The sequence below is a fragment of the Rattus norvegicus genome, chromosome 2, assembly GCF_021556685.1.
Source record: "Rattus norvegicus strain SHRSP/BbbUtx chromosome 2, alternate assembly SHRSP_T2T, whole genome shotgun sequence".
NCBI lineage: Eukaryota > Metazoa > Chordata > Mammalia > Rodentia > Muridae > Rattus > Rattus norvegicus.
In genome coordinates, this window is record NC_141535.1 from 187,667,887 (window position 1) to 187,694,290 (window position 26,404).

Here is a 26,404-nt window from a genome sequence, read left to right on the forward strand (position 1 = left end):
TCAGAGGAAACTATCACCTAACAAGTCTTTCCCTTTTTAATTAGATACCCACTGACTCAGTATACCATAAACACCAAAATCTTTGTTTGATGCCACCGCTACAGGACTCCATGCAAGTTCCTTTGGATCTTGTTTTCCATACATTCCCATTATGATACCTCTTTTAATTTTGTTGGATTGTTTTTGATGTACTACCCATCCTCCCAAGTAACTAGAAGCTTCTCAGGAACAGAAACTGCTTTGTCCATCTCTATTTCAAAATTACTTTTACATGATAGATACTTGCTACATGTAGGAGAGTGAAGCTATCATGGGTTGGGCATTATCAAGGAATAAACTGCCCCTTTAAGAAGGTTGGGTTGAGTCAGGTGGTAGTGTCGCATGCCTTTAATTCCAACATTTGGGAAGCATAGGCAGACAGATCAGTGAGTCCAAGGTCAATATGTCTACAAAGTGAGTTCTAGGACAGCCAGGGCTGTTACACTGAGAAAATCTGTCTCAAAAAAAAAATCAAAATAAATAAATAAATAAAAATAAAGAGAGTTGGGTTGAGTGTAGTTCAAGGCTGAGGGGAGATGAGGCAAGAGGTTAGGGCATCCTTAGATGGCCGGCTAGCACAGATTTGAGGGCTAGAGAAGACTACAGAAGAGGTGATGGTTGTGTTGGGACATGCCTTTGATGAAGTAGGAAGTGAAGCCTTTTGTTGTGAAGAGACAAGGAACAGAAAGAAGGAAAGAGCAGCATGGAAAGGCCCATCTACCCCGTGGAGTGGAGAGTGCAGGGCAATCTCCACACTTGATCTTAGCCAAAAGGCCAAGAATCCTTGTGCTGGGCATTCTCATCTCACTAATTTGAGGTGAGGAAGAGCCCACTGCCTTAGCCTGCTGACCTTGACAGGCACTGTTTCGTGGAGATTGTCCCTTCAGTAAGGTAGACAACTTCTGAATACTGATCTTAAACCATGGAGAAAGTATTTGACATTCATGTGTCAACTAACACAGGAATATTTTGTAGACAATAACATGTTGCATATGATATTTATGTAGCCACAAGGGAAAACAGAATCTATGGGTTTACCTGGGGAGGCAAGATAAAGACTAGGAAGGTGTCTGGATTGTCATTGAAATGCACACATGAGTCACCTGCAGAGGTGACTCAGTTGATAAAGTACTTGTTGTACAAGCATGAATGTCTGAGTTTGTATCTCCGGTCCCCCAGGTGAAGAGCTGTGTGAAGTGGCTGTGTTTGCCTATTATCCTGTGCTGGTAGGGGGAGTCTTGGGGTTTTGACCAGCTAGTCTATTTGAGTCGGTAAACTCTGGGTTCAGAGAGAGGCTGTGTCTCAAAAAGTAAGGTGGGGAGTAAACTGAGGAACACACTTGACTGTAGTGAGAATTTTGGTTTCTTTAAAACACACAGAAGTGTCATAAGACTGTTTTTGTTTTAATCCCAGGCATGGAATATGGGGATGCTTCAGATAGTCCAAAACATCCAACTCTGATTTACTTCATGTAGGGGTGTGTGTTTGGCCAGTAGCAGATAGTTTCTGTGATTGTGAGACACTTGGAGTTATGGGTATATAAATGGTAGGACCTTCAGAGGTGGGGTAGGCTGTTGATGGTGGGTTGGTTGCTGTTGGTAGTGATTTGTTAGGAAGTTGTGCACAAAGAAGAAGCAAGAAAAAATTAGATATCCTGATGGTAAAGACCAAACTTGCCTCCAAGGAACTCTACACCCCTAATCAACAGGAAGTAGTCTTATGATAATATACCCTTTCTCCTCTATCCTTTTTCTCTCCTATCTAGTGTTAGGGGATTGAAAGGGTAGAAGAAAATGGGGGAGAAGGGTGGAAGAAAGAGAACCCAGGAAGTAGCCAAAGCTTGCCAACGCTTGGCATCATTTTGATGGATGCACAAACACATGAATGCACACACCCCTACAACATCCTCCCACACACATTCACACATGCACACACACACAGGGGGTGCCTGGGAAGAACAACTGAATAAGTGCCCCCAAACTATCAGTGGTAATATTACTATGGAAAAATTTAAAACAGATATTTTTATGTTTATAATTTGTTATGGCAAAGATAGAATTGATTCTTTACTGGATTTATCTCCTTTTAGGTAGAGAACATTGGAAGAGACTATTTTAAAATTAAAAGCCGTAGCAGGTAACCAATCACTGCAGTCTGGGCTCCCCTGTGGCAGACGCAGTGGGGAAGGTGGCCATGCCTTGCTTTAGCATTTCAGGCGGATGAACAGAAATTTAGCTGCCATGCTTTAGTGGAGCACAGAGGTCTGTGGTCTCACAATGCCCTTAGGAGACCTGACTTTAGATAAGTGAAAGACAACATACTTAGGGCTCAAATGGGTCCTCTGGTCAGGGCGGTGAGTGGCTATGGTTATGATGCAATAGAACACAGACTAAGATACGTGACTTTGGCTTTCTAAGGCAGAGACTTGCTGCCATTTGGATGACCCTTGGATTAAACCTCTGTGTCATGTAGAAGCCTGAGGATCTTTGGCTATTCTCTATAAAGTGAGAACAGTACATACTTGTAAGCTGGTTGGAGAATTATACATGACAACCAGCCAAAGCACTTGGTGTGACACTCGACAAGTGTAGGTACTGCATTGACATTGGCTGCCTGTGCCATTAATGTTGTTATTGCTAAACTCTATGAAGATTCACAATGTGTGTGTGTGTGTGTGTGTGTGTGTGTGTGTGTGTGTGTGTGTCCAATTTGGATTTCAGATACTTTGAATTCAGAGAGGTGGCTTGAGGCCCGCCTCTCTCACTGCTGGGACATTGTTGTGGTCCCCTTTGGGAGGAGAATGGGGATGTGCAAGGGGGAACTCCATGCTGGTTCTTCTTTTGCTCCTGTTCATGCTACTTCCCCGCATCTGAGCAGGTGCATGCTGCCCCAGAACAGCCTTTCACCTTCCTGTTCTTGCATTCTGTGTTTCTTTTCTTCAACTTTTCTTACTTCCCTTTTCTCCCCCAAACCCAAAGAGGGTAGATGACTAAGGAACAATTCTATCTTCTTCATGGTTGCCTCTTTTTTTTTGAAACTGAAAACCTGTTTTCCTAATTCCAGCACTCGGGGTTTGCCTGAGTACAGCTGTATCCACCCTACTATTTCTTCTCTTCCTTTAAATGAGCAACAGAGGTGGCTCTATGGGCTCTTGGCACTTGCTGCCAGTCTGAAAACCTGTGTTCAATCCCTGGGACCTACATGGACTCTTGACATCAGCACACACACACACACACACACACACACACACACACACACACACACACCACTAAATAAGCAAATTAATGAAAAGTGATAAGAGTAGACATTCTCCCAACGATTGTTTTCAGTATCAAAAATGGCAGTGACAGTCATCAGAACAGAGACAGGATAGAATTCACTTCAGGGAACTCTGTCTTTCACAGAGACGTGGCTCTTCCTCAGAGTTTTTCTACACTCTGGTTGTGCCTTCCTAGACTCAGACATAGATTTTAGCGTGAGAAACATTCTTTGTCTTGGCACCATTTGCATTTTGATTTCTGCTTCAACCTCCAGCAGCTGTTACGAGAGGGAAAGACACACACAGGCGTGAATTATACACGGCTGGACCAGGGACCTCAGCAACATTAGAGGAGTCACAGTTCAGTGTAGCCACCAGAGCAAAGCGATTCAAGGCAAAACCAAGCTGATATCCAGGATATTCGAGTGCAAAACAGCCCTCACCTGCCAAAATCTAACCCACCCCACCTTCGCCAAAAATACTGGGGCACAGACGGTTTCACCAGAAGTTCCATTTGCGTGTTTATAAGCTTGTTATCTCCAGCAGCACAGACCCATCTGGGTCCACAATCCCCACCCCTTCTCTTTGCATACATTAGCAGATGTACTCACCAACGATTTGTACTTTCCCATAAAATTACTCTTTCCCTTTTTAATTAGGGTGCTTTCAGAGGCACCTCCGTCGTTAAGGCTGTGTTCGCTTCCATTATAAATAAATACCTGTTGCCAGCCAATAATTATCCCCTGATGAATTACTCACTCAGAAGGGGATTTAAAAAGCTCGTTTTTTTTTTAATAAACAGGGATCCCCCTTCATTATTTCTGGTGTCTCCCTCCGCTCTCATACTTCATTAATCACTTTGGAATTCTACATAATAAATGGCCAGCTTGCTTCAGAAGATGGAGATGTGGATCTGCGCATGTACGGAACAGTGACGGTCCACACTGGAGGGAGAAAGCTGCCTCAGAGCTTGGACCTCAGTGGTCAAGAATTTCTCATCCACTCATGGAGGTAAAATGTGAGGATATGGGCAGGGACGATAGGATTGTCTCTGTGAACATTTCCTACACTTGATCTTAGCCAAAAGGCCGAGAAGCGATCTGTGAACATTTCCTAAATGTTTGGAGTGGCATAACCATCTCAGTGACCAAAGCACTGAGACTCAACCAGTGATAGAGTGGGTTGACAATGACACAGTCATGGGTTTGTGATGCTCTTGAACGGGGAGCTGTCTTTTCACACGGGTCAGCTGTTTCTGTACATTCATATTTTATATTTATGAAGTATGTGTCCCCGCTTAGGAAGTGAAGTGTAATATTTCTCAGTATAAAATACCTAAGAGAAGGTTTAGGGTCAAGCAGTGCTCTGGCAAACATTCCTATGCTAAGAGGTTAATTTTGAAGGTCACCTGATGCTCTGGCAAATGTCCCTATGCTAACACGTTAGCTCTCCTCACCTCTTGAGCAGCACAGGATCCCCAGTGAAGTTTTGAAGGGGCTGTTTGTCACTCGCACATGCCTCTGAGGGAGAGGCCCTCCTAAAGGCACCTCCACATTTCTTTTCTTTAATATTGACTGAGACACTGGTGCTTGTAAAAATGAAAAAAATGCATCAAGACACCAAAGTTATAGCAGCTTTTATTGTTTGCATGCTTCATTAAAGCAGGGCAGTTGGGTCTGTATTCAGAGCGGGGTCTGATCAGCGTATTGACTGACAGCTAATTTGAATCTTGAGGTCAACTCTTGCCTCCTGTCATCTCTCAGGCTAAACTACACAGACCATTTTAAGCGGGTAGTGTTTTGCTTTTGTTTCATTCCGTGTTTGTTTTTAAGGCAGTGTTTTGCCTCACAGTCTGTGTCAAAATTGAACTTACTTTGAACCTTGAGCCCTCCTTGCCTCAATCTCCCAAATGCTGGGATTACAGGCCTGAGGGTGAGGTCTTTACTGAGAACTTCGTTGAGGTTGGGGGGACATCCATTTCTGTGGGGCTACAAACCTGAAGAAGAAATAAATTAGAGATGGTCCCTGTCTTGAAATTGTTTTCAGTTAATTGTGCTGGCTGCCTTGGTTCGTATTGCTCAGGATGAGGACTTGAAAATAAAGGCGGCCTTGAAATTAATCTCAGTGCTCTGTGTTCGAAGGGCCCAGCACCTTATCACCATTGTAGCTGTGGTGTGAGTCTGTGATCCCCGTAGAGCAAGAGGGGCCTGGGGTTTATTTATGTTTGTATTGCCACAGAGTCAAGGACGTGCTCTGTGGAGTGCAAGCTCTCAAAATGGCTTTAAAATAAATACAACGGTTGACTTACTTGTTTAAGTTTCTCGGTTGCAGTGGGTCAGCTTACTCTGCACCAATGCATTACGCTGGGGCTCTGTGCCTGCAGGCAGGTCCCTGCACTGAGAAGCACCTCAAAAGATACTGTTGTGCACCATGCAATGAAATTGAGTAAACAGTCGAAACCAAGGGATTTTGTCTTAGCTCTGCCATTAATTACTTATTTAACCTTGGGCAAGACACCTTATCTTCTTCTTTTTTTTAATCTCTGAAATGGTGATGGTAATGGCTGGTCTGTTTATTTCCCACAGCTGCTTTGAGGATCAAGAGAGATAATACACCTTAACGTGTTTGGGGTAAGTATAAAGCACTTTCTAAATAGAAGGCATTATTAAAAGACATCTCACTTGTAATTTCTGCTTCCACTAACATGGAGTCCCTCATTTTTAGATTCCTGTGATAGATGGTGTGAGATATGTGTTGGAGGTGAGCTCAGGTCTGGTCCCTGATGAGACTCCACCTCAGGATATAAGTACCTGACTGACTCTGCCTGGGATTCTCCAAGACAGTTCCCCAACTCGTTTCCCTTCCAACACGTTAACACACACACACACACACACACACACACACACACACACACACCAATCCACACATGCTCAATGGCTTCTGGAGGAGAGAAAAGACATGTGTTTAGCTGGTTGTGGTGGCACATTTGTAACCCCAGCACTCAGTAGGTAGAGGAAGGCAGGAGGATCAGGAGTTCAAAGTCATCCTCCGTGACATAACATGTTGACTTCTAGCCTGTCTCAGAAGAAAACCCAAACCCAAATAAACCGAAATTAGGTCAAAGCACAACAACCCCTCCCTATCGTATATTACTGAGTGCCTCTGTATATAAATGTCCTAGAAACCAGGACAAAATAGATAAGCGAGATAGTCACAACTGTCTGCAACTGTCTGTTCCAGGGGAGCCCTTGAGTGTTTTATGACCTATTGGTTCTGAGAGGACAGAACTGGATGGCAGGCAAGCACTGACTTCGGTTCTTACTTTCGAAGGAAATTTTATGTGTGGGTTTTAATTAAAAAGGGCATATCTGCATATTTTAAGTCCTGAGTACAACCAAAGCCATTGCTAGCCCTTGTTCATATTTCTGTACTAAGAGACTGAACTGTGATAGGGTTCTGGAGGCAGAGTGTGTTTTCAGATGAAGGTCTGTGGGATCCCATATTTCTTTGCGCCAGTGAAGCTATGGATCAGCAAGGATTTGTGGCTGCTCTGACTGGTGTGTTCCCACCAGTCTGGCTTAGAGGGAGGATTTGCTTTAATGGGGGCTATGTCTTTAGGAGAAGAGTGATCCCCAGTCTAGTTACAACGCTCGGTATATCTATCTGGGCCTCAGCTTTGCAGGCAGGTTGGAGCCTTCCACATCTTCAGGCTCTGGCTCAGGGTTCGAGATGCTGCCACAAGCCACCCTGACAGCAAGGAAAACAGATGCAGAGACACTCAGGCTTCACCCAGGGGAGAGACCAATTGCAGGAGTGCTAGACCACATTTGTGAATCAGCCAGGCTTCACCCAGCTCCCAAAAGGCAGACAACTGCTGTAAGTCCTGAACACAGTTTCCCCTTGGAGCCATGCTGATTTCTTGCTGACTTATCTCCTCTATCGGACTGCCTTTCTCTTCCTTTTGCTAGCCTTTGTCTGGGAATGGTGTCTTTCTGCCCCAAGGTACTGAGGCCATTGCCGATTCCTTGCCGTTACTATTGCACTCTCATTTAAGCGGTTGCTAATCCCAGGAGCCACGCCCACCTGCCCAGCGCTCCCACAGCTTCTGTTTAGGTTGTCTCCGAAGTTACACAAACTGATCTTCTTGATTACCTGCTTTCACAGACACTGCCTGTCCAGGTCCCGGCAGCAGACGTAAGCCTCTAAGTGTGAGAAGTTCCTGCTCACCTGATTTTTTCATCCGATTGATCATTTGATCCTCTGATTTTTAGTTTACTTATTGACCTCTTCCTGAAGCTTTCCCTTGATGGTAGTTGGTCTGCTGCTGTGTATACAAATGCTATATTCTGTACCTGAAAATCTGGTTGCCCCCAAACAAGAGAATTCTCACATACACCAGCTTTGCTATTTAAAACCTGCTCCCCGATTTCAAGTTAATTGGTTAATTAAAGGCTGGAGTCCATGATTAGGCAGACACAGAGACAAAGGCAGGACTTGAGGATCTAGTGAGGGGTTCCAGGAGAGACCAGAGGAAGGAGAAAGGACAAGAGGGGGGAGGAGAAGGCCATCTTGAGGCTGGATGGAGCATGATCACAAGGCCAGGAGAAATGGGCCCTGAGAATAACCCAGGTGAGAATAACACAGCAAGTGACAAGGGACATATGGCTGGAGTGTAAATTACAATAGCACCAAACTTACTCAATCTAAGTTTACGGCTTATAAATAAAATGCCAGGATTTTGTGTCTTTTGTATGGGCTAGCTAGAATATGCAATTCATTTTACATTCCTTAATTCCAGGCTGAATTCATAACACTCTTGACTGGGTTATACTGATTTTTATGTGTCCCTTCTTATTCTTTCTTTCATTTATAATATTTCTACATTATTTATCTAGTGCTTACTAGAACACACATGTAATGAGTTTAACACTCCAACAATTCTATTCTTTAATGTGCGTGTGTGCACACGTGAGTGCACGGGCACATAGACACACACACATGGGCATACATGTATCTGTGGATATGCATGCATATATGTGTATGTGTGTAGAGACCAGAAGTTAAACTTGGGTATTATTATCAGGAATGCTATCCACTTCTTGAGACAAGGTCTCTCATTGGCTTAGAGCTCATCAATTATGTTAAATTGGTTGCCAACAAGCTCTAAGGGCCATCTAGTCTCTGTCTCCCTAGTGCCAGGATTAGAAGCACACGCTACTGTGCTTGGCTTTTTTTTTTTTTTGTGGTTAAGATTGTGTGTGTGTGTGTGTGTGTGTGTGTGTGTGTGTATGTGTGTGTGTGTGTGTGTGATGGGGATTGTGCACATATGTGTGGGTGCCCATGAAGCCAGAACTCTTAGAACTAGAGTTATATGAGTTAAAATGGAGAGAAGGTTTACATGAAGTCACCTGAGTACGTGATTCACTTCTCATCCAAGGCATCCCCTCCTGGGGAAGCAGAATTAGCATCAAAATACAAACATATGTGTATATGTATGTGGCATATGATATATGCGTGTATGGTGTATTGTGTGTATAATACATGGTGTATGTGAGTGATATATGCTGTATATGTATATATGCACATGTGTAGAGTTCAGAAGGCATCAGCTATCCTGTTCTATCACTCATCTTAGTCCCTTGAGAAGCGTTTGTGTGTCTCTCTTATGGAACCTGAAATTGGGCTACCAGCTAGTTAGTCCCAGAGATTCATTTAACTCCATCCCATACAATTGTTTCAGGCATGTGCATAGTCAAACCTGGCTTTTAATGTGAGTGTTGGGGATTTGAACTCAGGTCCTTGTGCTTGCACAGCAAGCCCTCTTACCCTCTGAGCCATTTCCCCAGATCCTAAAGCACTTCTCAAAATGCAGTTTTAATGTTCACACCCATATTCACTTGTATTCTGCATTCTAGGTCACCATCTACTATGTGATAGGCACTGATGGTGACGACCATGGTCTTTGGCGGTAAAGATTTCGCAGTGTAGTTAAGACAGAAATAGATAGTCCTGTGTGGTTCATGCAATTCCTTGTAGTGGCCAGTTTCATATACTCTACAAACTCATCTATACCCAGGCTAGATCACAGTCCACACTCACGTTGGAAAGAACTAGTTAGGGTTATAGCTTTATCTGTCATTTAAAAACGATGTACACAAACAACCATAAGATGTTTTGTGTTGTTTAGAAACATTTATATGTGAATGGTATTCTTAGAGTCTTGCTCTGCAATTTGTGTTTTCATCATCATTTTGGTTTTACGGTTGACGTATATGAAGGTGATATTTTCAGTCGTATTGCACCTCACTTATAATTACGAATTATTCACCTAGCCCCCAAGGGTGGGGCATTTAGGTCACTCTTAACTCGCAGCTATTAATAGGTTACAAAGAGTATTCTGGTTCTTACCATTTTCTACACTTTGACTAGAGTTTCAGGCTTCTGTTGTCAGGATACCTGTCTTTTGAAAGCCTCCCCTAAATTATCCTAGACCCTAGAGTGGATGATCCCAGGGTCCCAAGCATCTTGCTACAGGAAGTTCACTAAAAGAACCAAAGATGGATGGATGAATAGATGAATGAACGAAATGCCCAGAGCATCTCAAGGAATGTCCCCTTAAGAGGACTTTGGCGCCTACTTTCCGTTGACAGCCCCGTGTCTGCTCTCCCTCATTTCTCTAATCAGCCAAGGAGTGTGTGGGTGTGTGGGGCATGAGGTCTGCCTCTCTTTACAAGTTCAGGATCCGCGCAAACCCTCGCGTTTGATGTTGGTCGCTTCAGCCAACCCCTTATCGGAGCTCACGGGCGGGCCAGGCGGCCGGGCGGGCCGAGTACCAAGTGCTGTTCGCTCAGATCCCTCCGCGCGCAGCGGACCGGCGCTTCTTTCTGCGGGAAACCCCTGGGCACGCGGCGGCGACGGGGGCGGAGCCTCGCGGTGGGAGGAGGCCGAGGCGGAAGGACACGCGGGCCACTCTGCCGCGCGGCTCAGCCAGAAACTTTCAGCCAAACTTCGGGCGGCGGCCTGGCTGCGCGGAGTGCCGGGGCGGCGTAGCGGCAGCTCCTGGACTCGGCGAGCCGCGGGGGCAGGGTAGAGCACGCGAGAGCGGGGCTCCTGGTCGGGACCCGCTCCCCATGCGGATCTGCTTTGGCTGCGGCAGTGAAGATGCCCGCTCTGCGTCCCGCCGCGCTGCGGGCGCTGCTGTGGCTCTGGCTGTGCGGCGCGGGCCCCGCGCACGGTGAGTACCAGGCGCCCGGGAGACCATCCCTCTGCCACTGCGCGCTCCGGGGGCTGCGCCTTCCAAACTGCCTGGTCCGGGCCTCGAGTCTTGGCAACGCGTAGCGTCTCGGGTTCCGCGTTAGCGGGGTCTCGGGCGAGCAGCTCGCGGGCCGAGGTGCGAGTATGATTGGGAGGGCGGCGGGGGCTTGCGGCGTTCCCAACTTTTGACACCCGGATCGGTCGGTCTGTCCGGAGGAGGAGTTGGGCGTGGGGCTTAGGTCTTGGAGAGGTGGAGGCAGCAGTGGGGGAACTGGTGTGGCAGCGTGCTGAGCCACATGATTGAAAATCTCAACTGCTGTTATTCTTTCCGAGGCGCGGAGCTCGGCTGCGGTTCCAGTGTGCGTCCAGCCCCAGGAATGTGGTGTGACGATCCCCAACTCCTCCGACCTGGCAGCAGCTTGCTGCTCTTTTGGCACCGTTGGGGGTGGGGCAGGGGCGGGGGCAGGCGAGGAAAAGTGGAGACAGTGGTTGATTCGTAGCGCTTGCTTAGAAAGGCTCGTTATGGTGGGATATTCCTTGCCCCCTCTCTAACACGGTGGGAGCCAGGAAAGGAAATCGAATCATACTTTGCCCATTCCACCCACATCTTTAGATCTTACGTTTCTTTGGAATGTTGTATGGAAAGAACTTTGGAGCCCAGCTCTGTAATCCTGGATTCAAATCTGCTGTATTAACTCACCAATAAAATGGGGATGAAATTACCCAGCTAATAGGATTAATTAAAAGAATGTATATTAAACCCGTAGCGCTTAAAAGATATTGAGAAAAGTTCTTTTAGGACAGGGGCAGCGGTTTGGTCTTTCTGGGTGAAGTTTGTGCTTCCAGTGGGGAGTATGACTTGTACACAGTGTTCGATGAACTGGTAGGGTCCTCCTTTAACTCAAGAACAGTTAGCTTTTTACCAGAAAACCCCTACGACATCTTTTTCAGAGAAAGGATGAGTTTCAGAAAAATCCGGGCTTTGTTCATTGTAGCAAGCAGCGGACATGCCAATTCCAGATGCTTTGAGGACTCGATTATTTATCACCTGCAAACAGTGCTGGCTTGTTCAGCATCAACCAGATACTTTTTGAAAAGTTCAAATGACTTACATTGCTGGGTCCGCAGGTTGTCAGAAGTGGACCAAGGAGCCTGTTTAGGATGAACGGTTTCCAAGACTTTTCCTAAAAACTCAACGATGGCATTTTGCCTTACCCTTTTTCTTTGAATGAAGCTGTTAGCCCTAAGTGTAGATTTAGGGTAAAGAGGTGTATAATTAGTGTGATTTTTCTGAGGATTACAGTGCTTGGTTCCCCCGTGACTTGTTTTACACAGTAAATAACTTTAGTCTTCATGATCTGTGTCTTTCCCTTATGAAAGAGGATTAAAAGCATAACTTTTTTTTTTTTCTGAGTACTTTGGGGACTAATACCTAGGGCCGTAAAGAGACTCACCAGTCACTGGCAACAGAAACAGGATGAGGCTGGTCCATGGGCTTTCCTGACGTGTTGAACCCCAGTGCATTCAACTGATGCCCCTGCTTCTGCTCTTGCTGGCCTTTACTATCCCTGGGGGTCAAGTTGAGTGTTAGTCCAGCTGGCTCAAATTTAGGTATTTTGGGTTTTAGACAGATGTTCTTTAGATGCTAAACTATTCTCATAAAAGAGATTAAAGAGTTCGTTGCTGTTGCAAATCTTAAATCTTCCCAGGGTCTAGCAGGGAAGCTTCCTAATCTATTATGGGGGTATTTTGCCAAGGTACCAATTATAACTCTCCCTCCCTAACTTTTGAGTGTTCCCATGTTTGGCTTGTGGCCAGTTGTTAATTTGAACATCACTGATTCCTAAGGCAAGGAGCTGTCAACCCATCTGTGTGAGCTTCTGAACGGCTCTGGACCACCCCTTACTTTTGTTTTTTCTTTGCTCTGCAGTGGGAGTGATTCCCTGGTTTTACTGTCACCTAGACACTTTGTCAGTTGAATCCCTATCACAAAAGAGCAAGCTTTTTTCCTTTAGGGTGAGATGAAATTCACCCTGTAACTATTTCCCGTTTTTCTTTCTTGGAGGGAGGAGGGAGCGATTGGTTACAGAATCTCTCATTTTATGGTGTTTGAAAAATATATACCGGTATTTTGTTGGGATCTCTTTTCTTCCTCCTCTGTGGATTTGTGTTGCCCAGAGGGGCAGCCTTGGCTCACCCAGGCTGTCACTGATTTCAGGACCTTTAAAGAATGTCTAAGTGCAGTGGGATATGCTTCGATGCTTGAGAGCAACCTTACAATACATTTTAAAAATATCACACCCACAGAAATTTTATTTTGCCCACAAAATTTGCATTGATCTAGTTCCCACTCTGCCATTCCTGGTGACCTTCCTCCCTGCCCCTTCCATTGTGGAGGCCAAGAGCTAGCTGCATGTCCTGGCTGCAGCAGACCCATTGCTGTGGGCCCTACACTCAGCACCCTTGTGTTCTGACACAGGAGGCCTGAGAATCTGTAATAATAATAATAATAATAATAATAATAATAATAATAATAAAAAAAGGCTTTCAGTAGACTCTGACGAAGTGATCAGGTGGGGCAATCACAGATCAATTCCACTTTATCTGCCTTCAGGAGGTATATGAGATCTGGCCTTTTAGGTTTTAATACTTTCCACATTGAACCCAGCCATTCCAGCAGTTAACCCTTCTGACTCTCAAGGGATTCGGAAATTGCTAAGGTGAACGCTGCAGAGTTGAATGGTTCCTTCTTGTGCACAACTGCTTCTAAAAAGGCTTCACGTGTGAGTGACACTGCACCCTGTCCCCCGCTCTGTCACAGATTCTTCTTCAAATGCCATACATGCATATACATTTTGGATCCTTTATAAATTTTTCCAGGTGTGTGTGTGTGTGTGTGTGTGTGTGTGTGTGTGTGTGTGTGTGTTGTGTACCCTCTAAGGCATGATTTGGATGGGAATTGCATTCTTGTGCTGTATTTACAGTCCATATCTGTTTTCTTTCTTGATGTCTGTCCAGATGTCTCATTGATCTGTTCCCTCTCCTCCTGAACTTTCTGGATTCTCCTGCTCCTGTCTTCTCTAGCTTTCCAAACCAAGAAAGTCCCTGGTCAGGCACTTTCCTCTGCACCAGGCCACCTGTAGTATTTGGGACAGGCCACTAAGCCGGGAGCCGGAAGACCAGAAGTGTCCTCCAGCCCTGTTATTAATTGATTTGGTGACCTTGCAGGGGAGCCCATGTTTTAGTAGTTCACTTTCTCATGGACTTTGTCTTCGATCACAGGGCCGGTTACAGAGTTGGGACTAGAATTCCTTTCTTTAAGGCCTCAGGTCCTGGGCCTTATGGACCGTCCAAACTGCTTCTGTCTTGTGTACAGATGGATTTATGTAACAGAAACACATCTCAAGCACTTACTGTTAGTGTGTGCTCTGGGGAAAGAATTGTGCCTTTGCATGTATGTGTTCCAGAGCCCACATCTCTACCCTCGGCTTGGCATGGTACCTTGGCATCTCACTGGCACCCTGTAAAGATGTTCATTTGAACAAGTAACTTCCAGTCCTTTTTCATTGTAGGCCACTGTGGTCCTCCTGGATGCCTGTTTGCAAGAGTCTTCGCTTACCTTACAAGTGGGGAAAAACCAAAAGTTTCTCTTTCCCAGATGTGTTCTCTCTCTCTCTCTCTCTCTCTCTCTCTCTCTCTCATTCTTCTTTTCTAATCATATGTGCTATTGAAAAAGTCGTTTTGGGTTTGGAATCTCCCTCCGAGGCTATGACATTCACTCTTACCTGACCTCTCCTGCTCCCTGTGTGGTGGTCACAGGTTGTGGGTCAAGTTTACCTCTTTGTTGTATGTGCTGAGAGGGACTTTAAAGCTCTCTGGTGTGTCTCTCTGTCCATGCTAGATCTGATCTCTTCCTGGCAAAGGGGCAGTGCACCTCTGTCTCCTGTCAAGAGGCAGGCGGTCATTCTTTGATCTCCTCTAGTTCTTACATGCACCAAGTTTCTCCACTCTTGATTGCCATTATTGGTATCTCTGGATTTTGTCCTCAGAGTCCTGAGCTTTGTGTGGGTGACAGAAGTCAAAAGGGCTGGTTATGTACCCTTCACTGAAGGGACACCCACTTGTCCATAAGAGGAGTGGAACTTGTGAGGGCATTATGTTCTTCTGTCTGGGAAGGCTGTTCAGGTGGACTGCCTTAGCCCTATGTCTGTATACCTCCCTGCCCAGATGGATCCATGAAGGAGGAAAGAATTTGTCCAGCAGTTTCCCTAGCTCCTCTTACAAAAAGAACACATGATTGTTCTGGGTACTGTGACTCAGTGGATCTAGAGTCGTGGCTGAGAATTTGTAGGGTCCAGTTAGGGGCGGGGAGATGGCTCAGTGTGTAGAGCACCCCAGCACCCACATCCTAAGCAGCTGTGGTGGTGTTCATTTGTAACTCCATAGCTGGGGGCAGAGACAGGAGGACCCCTGGGTTTACCAGCCAGTCAGTCCAGATGGAACAAGAACCCTACTGGTTTAGAGAAAGATCATTTCTCAAAAAGTAAGCTAGATGGTGCTGGAGAGATGGATCAGGGATGGCGAGTGCTTGCTGTTCTTGCAAAGGACACAAGTTCAATTCCCAGCACCTGCATCAGATGACTCATAATTGCCCGTAACTCCAGTTCTAGGGTCTGGTGCCCATTTCTGGCTTCCATGGGCACTGACACACATATGACTTACATCCACACAAACATACGCATAAACATAGCCCCCCGTTCCTCAGTACTGGCTTGGAGAGAGGCCATCACTGCTACCACTGTAAGGCCAGTAACGTTAGCTTGCATTTTTAAAGAGCCAGTCTGTGAAGTGTATATTTTAGGACTGACATATGTCTAATGTGTGTCTTTAAAGATGGTCTCCTTCCCTCCCTTCCTCCTTCCCTCCCTCCATTAGTCTTATTCAGATAACCAGAATGCACAGGTTTCACCGGCAGTGCTGTCTTTAGCTCCAGTGATTGATGCTTCCTCCGAGGATATCTGTTTTGTTAACCTGTGAACGCATAGCTGCTGGCAGCTTTTCCCTTGAGTACAGGAGCATGAAGAGAGATAGACAACTTCTTTCAGGCTGTCCCAATTTTTTTGAGAGAGGTTCTTATAACTCTGTAGCCCAGATTGACCAGAACTTACTGTATTCCAGGCTGGTCTTGAACTTAGCTTCCTTATCATTGTGATTAGAGGAACAAGCCACCATTTGGGTGGCAATACTGACTTGGGGTGGGTTGGGATATTCTCACATGGTGCATGGAGGGACAAGGAGAGCACCGAAGGTCCCTTGAACAGCGCGTCCTGTGAGAAGGGCCCAGGATTGTTCTGTCGTCGTGGCACTTCACGTTACGGCCTCTGATGGAAAGAAGGAAGTGGCTTTAGAAGTTTGTAGGCTGTCCTTTGGGCTCCGGTGGCTCAGGCTGCACAGTGTTCTCTGGCAGCAGCAGCAGGTTTGCTGTCCCTTTCCTTTTTGAAGGGATTATTACCTGTTTGCCAGTTAACATTGTGGCCTTCAAAAGAGCAAAACAGTAAGATGGATTGTGGGAGCTAGAGTGAGCAAAACAATGGTTGTGTTCGGTTTTTATTGCTGTTTCTGGTCAGTGTGTTCACAGAACTCAGAGTCACTGCTAAGTTGCCAACAGGACTCTCAGGAACTGGGCTCCAGGGCATTAGAAGAGGGACCCGGGCCCTCAACACCTGGCTGGAAGACCAAAGGTGCCAGCTCAGCCATTGAATTAGCCTGCAGTTCAAGGGGCCCAGGGACATTTGTGTAGAATCCTCCAAAGACCGTGTGCCCAAAGAGTGGTGCTATGTTAGGGCCTTGGGTGTGTCATCAGGCTTAATTGGTGTTTCCCTTGGCATCTTGGGGCAAGCAGAGCAGGGAAATATAGTGTCCAGGTATGTGGGAATGGTACTCAAAGTGGAAGTTAGGATCTTGCCCCCAGGACTGATAGCATCACTAAGATGAGGCAGATACGTAGTTACCCGATGTGTAGTTTGAAAGCCATTTATCTCACTCTCTGAAAGCAGTTTCCTGCAGTCTGGGTAGCTAACAGCAGTGGGGTTCTGGGGAAGTACATAGGAGAGAACAGCAGCCCCCGCTCCCCTACCCTGGGGGTGGGGGGCTCTCTGCTATTCTGCACAGTCCGCTATTTTCTTTTCTCTGTTGTAACATAGGAAAAAAATCAACTTGACTTGGTGAGAGGACAAAGACCTCCTTGTCTGATGGGGGGTGTGAATATAAAATTGGCAGACGTTGTGGTGGCTGTTAGTGGGTTCGTGGTGAGAGAGCACTGTGTCCTCAGCCCTGCATGGCCGGCTTGCTACAGGACATGGTAGGGTGGAAACTGCCTTCCTTGGAAGATCCAGTTCTCAGTGGCAGTGGCTGAAAGACCTTCTCATCACAGGCATGGGGCGTGTGTGGCGTGGACACACCCAGAGTCGGTGCTGCAGGTGGCACTGATTAATCGTGCTGACATAGCCCTCACCCTGTTTTACTTGTCTTGGCAAAACCCTGTTCTCCCAGCTCCACAAACACTTATGTGGTACCAGGAAAGATGAAGCAAGGTCCTGGTGGTTGCGGGGGTGGTCATTCCACTGTCCTCTGCTGTCTGGAACTGTATCACCTTGGCTGACGGGGTCCGTCTTCCAGTGGCCTGAAGCCCAGTTCCCTGGAGGCCTGCCTGCAGAGATTTCTGGTCTCCAAGTCAGTTCCTTCTATAGGTCGTTGGCAACTGAGTAGTAATTCTGGGTTCTTTGACTATATCGGACTAACATCAAGCCAGAGTGGACTCATTGCCACACAAAGACTGGTTGGGTATGTGGTGTTGCAGAACCTGTTTCTGGGGTAAGAGTAACTCTCCCACTCAGACATGTTTATTCATATGAAGAAAGTATGTGTGTTTTGTGAGGCCAAAAACACGATGAGAATATTTTGATTGGAGTCAGATATTGTCTCCTTAATAATACGTCTTCATTTAACAAATAGCACCCCCCTTTAAATGTAGCCTTGCTTGCCAGCTAAGGTGCTGAACACACAGCTGCGGTTGTATTCTAAAGTATACGTCCTTCTTCAGAGGCAGGTGTATTTTTAAATTGTGTGGTTTGCTTCCTTTTCATTTTTTCGTTCTCCTCCCTGCCCTCCCTCTCCTTCCTCTCTGTGAGAAGATTCTGGCTAGTGTTTAGGTCACAAGCTGGAGAAATCTTGTCTGTTGGACTTCCTAGGTGTCCCTGTAAGAATAATTGACAGCTGTCTACTTAGGTGGTGTCTATGAATTAACTCCTACAGAGGGAAAATGGTAAGGTGCTGGTTGCCTTGTGTTTTTCTGGAAAATAGCAAGTCTCATTGAGGTTCCAGGACATGCTATCTTCCTTACTCATGTTTATGTTTTTCTTTGCAGTGTACATGGCTGTTCATTTGCTGGCCCTTCTTTAAGTGGCACACATTTGTCTTTAGATATTTATTTTCTTGCAACATTTAAGACACTTAAATCTTTATGAGGATTTAAAGGAAAAAGCTCATATGGTGTGCCTAGCCCAAGGTTTTGTCATTATGTCAGCAACAGCTGAGTGAGGTGGGCTTAACCTAATTCTAGAGTGCTGAAAACTGAGGCAGGAGAATTTCTGTAAGGACAGGGCAGGTAGGCTATATAGGAAGATCCTCTGTCTTCCCAAAATAAGGCAAGTGCCACTTATAGTCCTTTCTATACACTTCCTAACCATTAAGGAAAATGGTTGTAACTAAAAACAAACATTGTAGCAGTTTCGCTCAGGTAGGTTTACATAGCAACAGAATTATTCTTTATGTTTACACACAATTAACTTATATTTATACTGTGTTGATTTTCCTTGGCACCTTTACAAGATTTTGTGTGTCTATGTGATTTTAAAAAGCAGTTACATTTAGAATTCTTTAGGTATGTGTGAGCAATCAAAATAATACCACCACATCTCTGTTAACGTTTTGGTATTCACGTATGTATTTTGTTATGTCTTTTTGTACCCTTAGATTTTAAAAGCTCCTATACATTTGAAAGTCACTACACTATACAATTTAAATTTATATACATTCACTATACAAGTAGTTTTCTGTTTAAAATGTTTTCATACATTCGATTCCCGTGATTGGTTAATACTCTTAAGAAATGAGCTCATGTGTTTTGACCTCTCTCTTTTGACTACAAATTTGGTTGGATCCAACCTCTCCCCTCCTGTCCCATGTACAGATAAGATTCATCTGCACACTGAAGGAAGATTTGCTCTTGGGGATTCCCGTGATTTCAAAGTCTAAGAGAGAGGTATCTAAAAAGTGAGAGACAATTAGCATCTCTAATAACTGCATCATTTGGAAGCTGTACTGCGGCTAACATTTTGATTCTTTAAAGTATTTTTCCATGCTCATGTCTATTATAAAACTTTAGTTGGGATTTTAACAGACATGTAGTTTTATTGTCTCCTGTACCACTAAAAATAACGCGAGCATTTCTTCCATATATGTTAGTATCCTTTAAGAATATGGCTCATGCTACACTATCTTAAGGGTCTCCTCTTCTTCATTTTTGTGGAACTCCATCCTTCGTTTCCAGGTGTCATAGTATAAAGAATGTTGTGATGAATATTTTTGGAGGGACCGGCTCGTAGGTTAAGAGCCCTGGCTGCTCTTCCAGATTCCCAGCACCCACCTCAGGTTGCTCACAAACATTAGCTCTAGTTCTAAGGGCTTCGATACCTTTATCTGGCCTCTGTGGGCCCTGCACACACCTGTGGTGCAGACACACACGGAGGCACAGCACCCATACACATGAAATAAAGACAAATCTTTAAAAGAAAAGAGTCACCTATTTTCTACTGAAATCCAGAAGCTTTAAAGCCACAGTGTTGCGAGGCTTTCTGTAGCATTCGACCCTGTCATACTTTCATTAACAGAATATGAGGCTGTCAGTGCTGCCCTCTGGGTTTCATTTAAACAATTCTTTATTGCCTAGCAAATGGTGGCTCTTACCTCATCTCTTGTTGCCTCTTATTAGAGCAGTATAGTTTAAAAAAACCTCCATGAATTCTTAACAGTGCCTCCTCTTCCTTTCTATTTCTTTGTTTTTGTTTACTCAACTGTGTCTTTTACCCATGGATTTTTTTTAATATATCTGAACGTCAGCTATTAAAGGTGTTGGTACTTCATCTGCTTAAAAACTATCACAGTATGCCTGGCAATTTGCAGTACACACAGGCTGGGGTGGGTGTGGTGCAGTACGTGTGTAACATGCGGTGAGGCCCTGGGTTCCCTGTCCAGCACCAAAGGCAGTCAACGCTTACTCTGTCTGTCTCTGCCTCGCTCATTCCAACATAAAGACCCGACATAAGCAAACCAGAAACCCACGCACAGTCCCACGCGTGGCATAAGAAATGCTCCTTCCATAGGGTGGTCGTTGGTCATCTTTTGGGTTCTAAAGGGCTTGCTCCACCTTTTCAAGTGTTCGAAACAGGGTCTTACTTGTGTAGCTCTGACTGGCCAAGAACTCAGACACCTGTCTTGGCTCTGCTGGCATGAAAGGTGTGTGCCATCATACCTTGACCTTGGCCATTTTAAAAAATACATACATTCAGTGGCATTTTTACAACTACTTTAAATTTCATTTTTGGGTGTAGTTGTTTCGTTCTGAGTTTTGAGAGTCTCATGCAGCCCAGGCTGGACTCGAACTCATCAAAAAGTGGAGGCTAGCATTGAACTCTTGCTCTTCCTGCCTCCGTCTCCCTAGAGGTGATTATAAGTACACACTACCATTGCCTGGCTTGGCCCTTTAAAATTTGGATCTGATTTTATCACACAACAGCTTGTTCTAAGTTATATGCATCAAGGAAACATACATTATATAATACTGGGTTTAAGAAAAGACCTTGGAGGCAAATGGTATGTTATTCTACTGCTGTCCTGTCTTCCAGACGGTGCAGAAACGTGTGGCATATAATGCTCTGATAGGCAAAACCAGCATCCGGTCCCCACTCACTGCAAATTCTGACACTAACTGGTGAGCCTGGACAGTGGTCAGGGCAGTCAGTTCAGACAGCAGGACGACTGGTCCCTTCCTTCTTTCTACCCTCAGCAAATTGATTTGTGGTGGGATGGAATGGCCTGAAGCAACCTGCTGTTTTGGCGTCCTGCGGACACCACCTGTTTCTTCCATTTCTCACTCCAGCCTCCCACTTGCCGGGTGGGGAGCTGAGTGCACCGCGGGGAAGCGATCAGTGTTGTTGCAATAAAGAATGTTGCAATAAAGAGAAATAGATTGCTTTTTGCAAGCTGGTGTGTTCCTAAGACGCCCCACTGCTTTGACATGGCGTGCTCGGCTGAACGGCTCTGTGCTGAAGCCTTGCTGGTCCCAAGTGTTTGCTGCAGAGTAATTTCAGGCTGTATGAATGCTTAAGTATCATTGGAATTTACTGGGCTGGTTGTTTGCCAGCAATTACCATATTTAGCATGAGGAGACCTGGGGAATGAGGACATTTCTGACCAACCAAAGAAGGAAACTCTCTGAAGGACTGCTACTTTCTTCTCTCTCTCTCTCTCTCTCTCTCTCTCTCTCTCTCTCTCTCTCTCTCTCTCTCTCTCTCTCTTTCTAATGAGGAGGTTAGGAGAATGCCAGCCAGGCTAGACTCTAATTTGTGACAACTGGTCTTTGTTTTTGTGCCCCTTCCACATAATTAATTTATGGACCGGCAAAGAGATTTGATTGTGAAGTTCTTTCTCACCCTGAAGTCCAGTTCTGTCTTTGGGAGGAAGTAGGGAATGATTCCGTCCGGCTCAGCAGCAGGTGAGGCTGTGGATTGAACTGGCTGCTTTCTACTTTGCTCCTTTAGGATGTGTTAGTTTTCGGCTTTGTCCTGGCCTTAATTTATTTTGGCCTAGCCCTTGTCTCCACCCTGTGTTTGGAGACACCAGCCTTCCTGCTGTGGCTTAACATTCCTCTGCCTCAGTTTTTCCAGTTAAAACATGAGCTAGTACTGGAATGGCCAGCCAATTAATTAACATAACACGATTCTTATAAAGTAAAACAACCTTCGGCATCAGTGCAGCCTTGTGTAGTTCAGAGCACTCCTCACAGGAGTTGTTCCTTTAAACCCACAAACCCAGCCCAGCACCAAGGGGTCGGTCGGTGGCTTTGCACTGCGTCCTGTTGTTTCTTCCTACATGATTATCGAGGGCGTGCAGGCACTTAAATACACATTTTGATTGTTTTTTTTTTTAATGTTTATTTCCTTCCCCAAAAAGTGTGTTGCACTTTTACTCTGTAAGCATCATCCCTACAGGGCTGTAGTGTAGTTCCTCATTGCGCTCACGTGACCATCACATGACTGTCCTTTGGGGTAACAGTAGCCACTTGCACTGTGGCTCAAAGCAGTTTGAAGCTTAGAATGTTAAGTCAGAGAGGCAGCGTCCAGAGCCCTACCAGGTCCTGTGCAGCCTCTGTATTGACATACACTTCGTAACTTCTCTGGAAGACAGAGGGAGGAATCGGGAGACCGAGGCTCAAGATGCTACAATTAGTAATTGGCTTAGTTTAGATTCATAAATAGGTTTGACCCTGATATTCTGTATTCAAAGACACTGCACACACATTTTATGATAGGAGTTACTAAATATTAAATCACAGAATCTTCTGTTTTGAAAAGCCAGCCTCTTAGGAGCCCTTTATGTCTTCTCTTCAGTAAGCCTGGGACGGATGTGTCAGCTGACAGGTGCAGCTGTGGCCCTGGCCTCCCCTTAGCTGCTCCACTGCCAGGACAGGCAAATAGAATTCGGGGAGATTGGCAGGAGTTCCTGTTAAGTCAACATGGGTCTCAGCTCTGAGCTCTCTCAGGGGGACTGCTCTTAGAAGCACCCAGACTCTGGCTCTTCTCGGGACATTCCAGTCTGTGTAGAGCATTTGAGAGGAAGTTGTCAGCTTTGTGGGGAGAAGGTGGAGACACCGACAGCCTACTAGCTTTTGTCGTAGGACAGATTTCTTAAGTTCTTTGTGCCTTCATTTTGCTGTCTGTGTACTGAGGAGAGTAGTGGTATGTGACTTGGGGGCTTGTTGTGAATGCTAGATTCACAGGACAGCGTCTGAGCAAAGTGAGTGTGGCAAGGACTTGGCAGTGGTGTTCCTGTAGGTCACGGTGTGGACAGCCTGTTCATTCCCGCAGAATGGAATGCTGCCCCCCATCTCCGCAGTCAAGTGTGAGTGAGTGAGTGCAGTCCTCTGTGAAGAACCGGGACGCCTTCAGCGTTGCAGGTCGGGGCTGTTCACTGGTCTCTTCTGACCTGGGAAGTGTTGAAGAGCATCACGTTGAAGTCTGTCCCCTTCACGGGGTGTACCTCCAACTTGGAGAAGTTTTGTGCACTGCCTGGAAGGTGGGAGGACTTTAAGTTACTTTTTAACCAGGCATTGTGGTTATATGTTACATCGGGCCATAGTGTGATTTTTTTTTATCCTCTAGGGCGTTGATCTTAGAATAGTTTTCAGTTCAAAACTTTTTATTTTTTTAACTTTAATTTTTGTTTTATTTGTATGTGTCTCTGTTTGGATATCTTCAGAGGTCAGAAGAAGATGTCATATCCCCTTTGGAGTTACAGGTGGTTATGCACCTGAAGTGCATGCTGGGAACTGAACTTGCTTCTTCAGGAAGAGCTCTCTAGAGCGCCTGTGATGTAACAGATGTTATTGTCCTCCATTCAGTACCATGGTGAGGGATGTTAATAAGGCTAGGATACTCAATTCGTTCTCTCTGTTAGACACTGCAAAATAATACCCTTATGCCACATCTCTCTTTACAATTGCAGGAGCTGTTGGAGGTTCTCAGGCTGGGAGCTGCCCTCCTACTCCATACCTAGTTTAAAGATGGAGAAACTGAAGCCTTTAGAACAGTGTCTGCAAAGGGGATAGGCACCAGGCTTGGCCAGTCCACCATTCATGCTCCCGATTCCTGGCCACGTGGTTTTTGTTTTGTTTTCGTTTTTTTCCCCCCTCTGTGCTTGCTCCTCAGAGCTGTGTCAGTGTGTTAACTCTCTGGGTTTTGAGGTCTGAGGGTTAATTTCAGAGCCAATAGCAGTGAAGGGGTAGGACGTGGGGAGGGCAGAGGTGTAGCCATCTTGAAGCTGTCTCTGAAGTAAAGAATATGTTTCCTGGGGACTTGGGCTTGTCGTCCCTTTGGACTTCTTTGCCACAGTGAGGGTAACCCAGTGGTGTGATGGGTGATTCAGATCAGCCAGAGCTGGGGAGATGTGCGTTTACATGTTTCCCATGATCGCATGCTTATCTCATGTCCTGGCAGCCTTAGACGTTGTTAGGTTTGTTTTGTTTTAAGACAAAATTTCAGATTCTGCTTTGCAGATTTTTGTGACCCACCTTCTACCTACCACTCCCTTCTGCTCCTTCTACAATTATTTTTAAGACTCTGTTTTTCCATTGTGGGAGTATGAAAGGTTTCTTTTACAGTCTGGAGATATTTATAATTATTGGTAAGCACACAATTGACAGAAAATGTTGTGTGTTCATTTTAACTTAAGATATCCCTAAAATACTTCAGCCCTGTTTCCTATAATTTGGATCTTCCGACAAAAGCAGTTGAAGCTACTTTCTGAGAAGGCTGTACGAAGGGGAGGGGCATTTGGATATGAACTGGATATGTACGAAGACACTGGAGAAACTGCAGAGTCTGTGAAAGCTGACCTGGGACATGTCCTCTCTTCATAAAGCAAGACTGAAAGACAGACAGACAGACACCTCCATTCTCATGGAGCTCATGTGACTTACAGTTGTTCCTGTGTTCTGAGGGCTTATGAGGCGACAGATGCTTGGGAAGAGTACTTTCAGTCCTCAGAGTAAGCATTATGATTTCTGGTCAAAGAAAGGCCCAGGAGTGGCCATGAATGTGACCCTCCTAGCCAGTGGATCAGAACAGCGCTGAGCCCCACTGGCCTGGCTCGAAAGCTAACCCCCCAACTTTAGGGCAGTCTGGTGGGATTCTGTAGTCCACTGATGACTTAGCTTCGAGTTTAATAATTTGTGTACTGAGTTGACAGTTGATTCTTTTTAGTAGTATCATTACTCCGAATGAATACCTGCATAATATTATGGAAATTATTAAAATTTCCACTTCCACCTAGAAGAATTCTAATTCCTTCTGAATTTTTCTAACTTGGAAGGACATATTTATATCGATAATAATGCCAAAAGTATTGTTTAGTGGCCTTTTCTGTGTTTTATCTTGACCAGGAATAGATATTATAGCCTTTATACTTTTATTTCTTGTAATAAAAAAAAGTTTAGAAAGATGGGAAAAGGTGGTCTGGAGTCCTATTTGTGTTCAGAAATGTTTTCTGGCGGGCTTTGGGTACAGACAGCTTTCTCTGGCTATGCAGTTGCCTTCTTACCGAGTCCTTCGAAGGGATCGGATTGGAGTGCTTCAGTCTCAGCAGTGGACACAGCCTGCTACTAAAGCCACCCAGTACTAACCAGTCCTCCCCAGAAACCAAAACTACCAGTTCCAATCTGCCCTCACTAGATGCAAGTTAAAACTACCCACTCCAACCTGTCCTGACCAGGAAGTTTGAATTCTGTGTGGCATTCTGCACCTGTCACTCCAGGCCAAAAACGAAGAGGCCTTGTCTGTTCCTTGAACCTTTCTCAGTGCATGTCCTCTGGTACTGAGACTTAGTGGCCATTTGCACTAATGTTTATGAGAGGACTATTGACCCCAGAGGGATTCCCAGAGCGTCCCTTCTGCTTTGCAGTGCAGGCCTTGCCCTGGGCACAGCATGTGAGTCTTTTCCATATGCCCGGCTTTCTGCCAAGGACTTGCTGTGTTCACATCAGTGGAATAGTGACAGGAGGATGGTGGAGAGCAATGTAAAGGCAGGCCAGCGGCAGTCAGCGCTGGTCATTCCTGAGCAGACATCAGGATGGCTTAGATGGCTTTCTGGATGCTTGGATTGTCTCTGTGCTTCTCTCTTGGTTTTTGGAACATAGATAGACTTGGTTTGGTTCTTATCAGCTGGGAATATCAGTGAAGCCATTGAAGTCTTTATGCCTCAGGCCCCTCATTTGTATAGTGGGAGTAATATTAATAACTAACCTGTAGAGTGCTTTTAAAGACTAGAGACATTTAATTATGCCTGCATGGCTCTGGGCACAGAGGAACCCAAAGGTGGGGGTCCATTAGGCTTGTGGTAATTCCACACTGGGGATTTCCTCCCCTGGACCTGTTTGTTTCCATAACTCCCGCCAAGCTCTGTTCCACTACCAAGGCAAGGTTCCGGATTACCCAGCATGCAGGCTGACAGCTGTGCTGTCCGGCACTCTTGTTTGCAATGGTTTTGTTCATAGTGTATAGCCTCTTGCTCTTCTCGCCTCAGAAGCCATTGATTCAGAGAGAAATTCTGTTCAGGATTTCAGAGCAAAGTTGTGGAACTCTGCCAATGCCAAGCTGCTTGGATCATTTCTGTCTAACCCCCGAGTCCACGGAAATCAGGCTTCAGCTGCCCGAAGCCAGTGTTCCTCAGCACTGGGGAGCTTATCTAGTAGTCCAGTGATGTAGCCTCCACTGAGGCTTGTGCCACAGAAGACTGGAGGTGGGTTGGGGATAGGGGTCCGGTAGGGTTCTTGGTGCCTGCTCCTGCCTCCGATTCCTGTAGTGGAGTGGTGGAGAGAGCAGTGGAACCGTGGGGAAGATGCTTTCAGAAGTGTTTGACGTTATATCACCTGATGTTGTGCATGTTCATGCCATGTGAGCTGGGGAAGCAGCTTTCCTGACTTAAATCATGTAGCCATTTATCTATTCTGGCCTAAGA

The 26,404-nt window shown here is 45.5% G+C and overlaps 1 protein-coding gene and 1 long non-coding RNA gene across 2 annotated transcripts in view; both read left to right on the top strand.

Annotated features, from left to right (window-relative positions):
* The first annotated feature begins 10,297 nt into the window (after positions 1-10,297).
* Positions 10,298-26,404, top strand: part of Notch2 (notch receptor 2) — a 133,379-nt gene continuing 117,272 nt past the window's right edge. Inside the window, 1 exon segment of the mRNA NM_024358.2 lies at positions 10,298-10,532. Within this exon segment, the coding sequence (NP_077334.2) occupies positions 10,460-10,532 (73 nt within the window). The 5' untranslated portion in view covers positions 10,298-10,459.
* LOC147996444 (uncharacterized) lies at positions 22,524-24,896 on the top strand. The gene is made up of 3 exons (XR_015676636.1): positions 22,524-22,847; positions 23,150-23,298; positions 23,396-24,896. It is a non-coding gene; the product is annotated as an uncharacterized LOC147996444 (long non-coding RNA).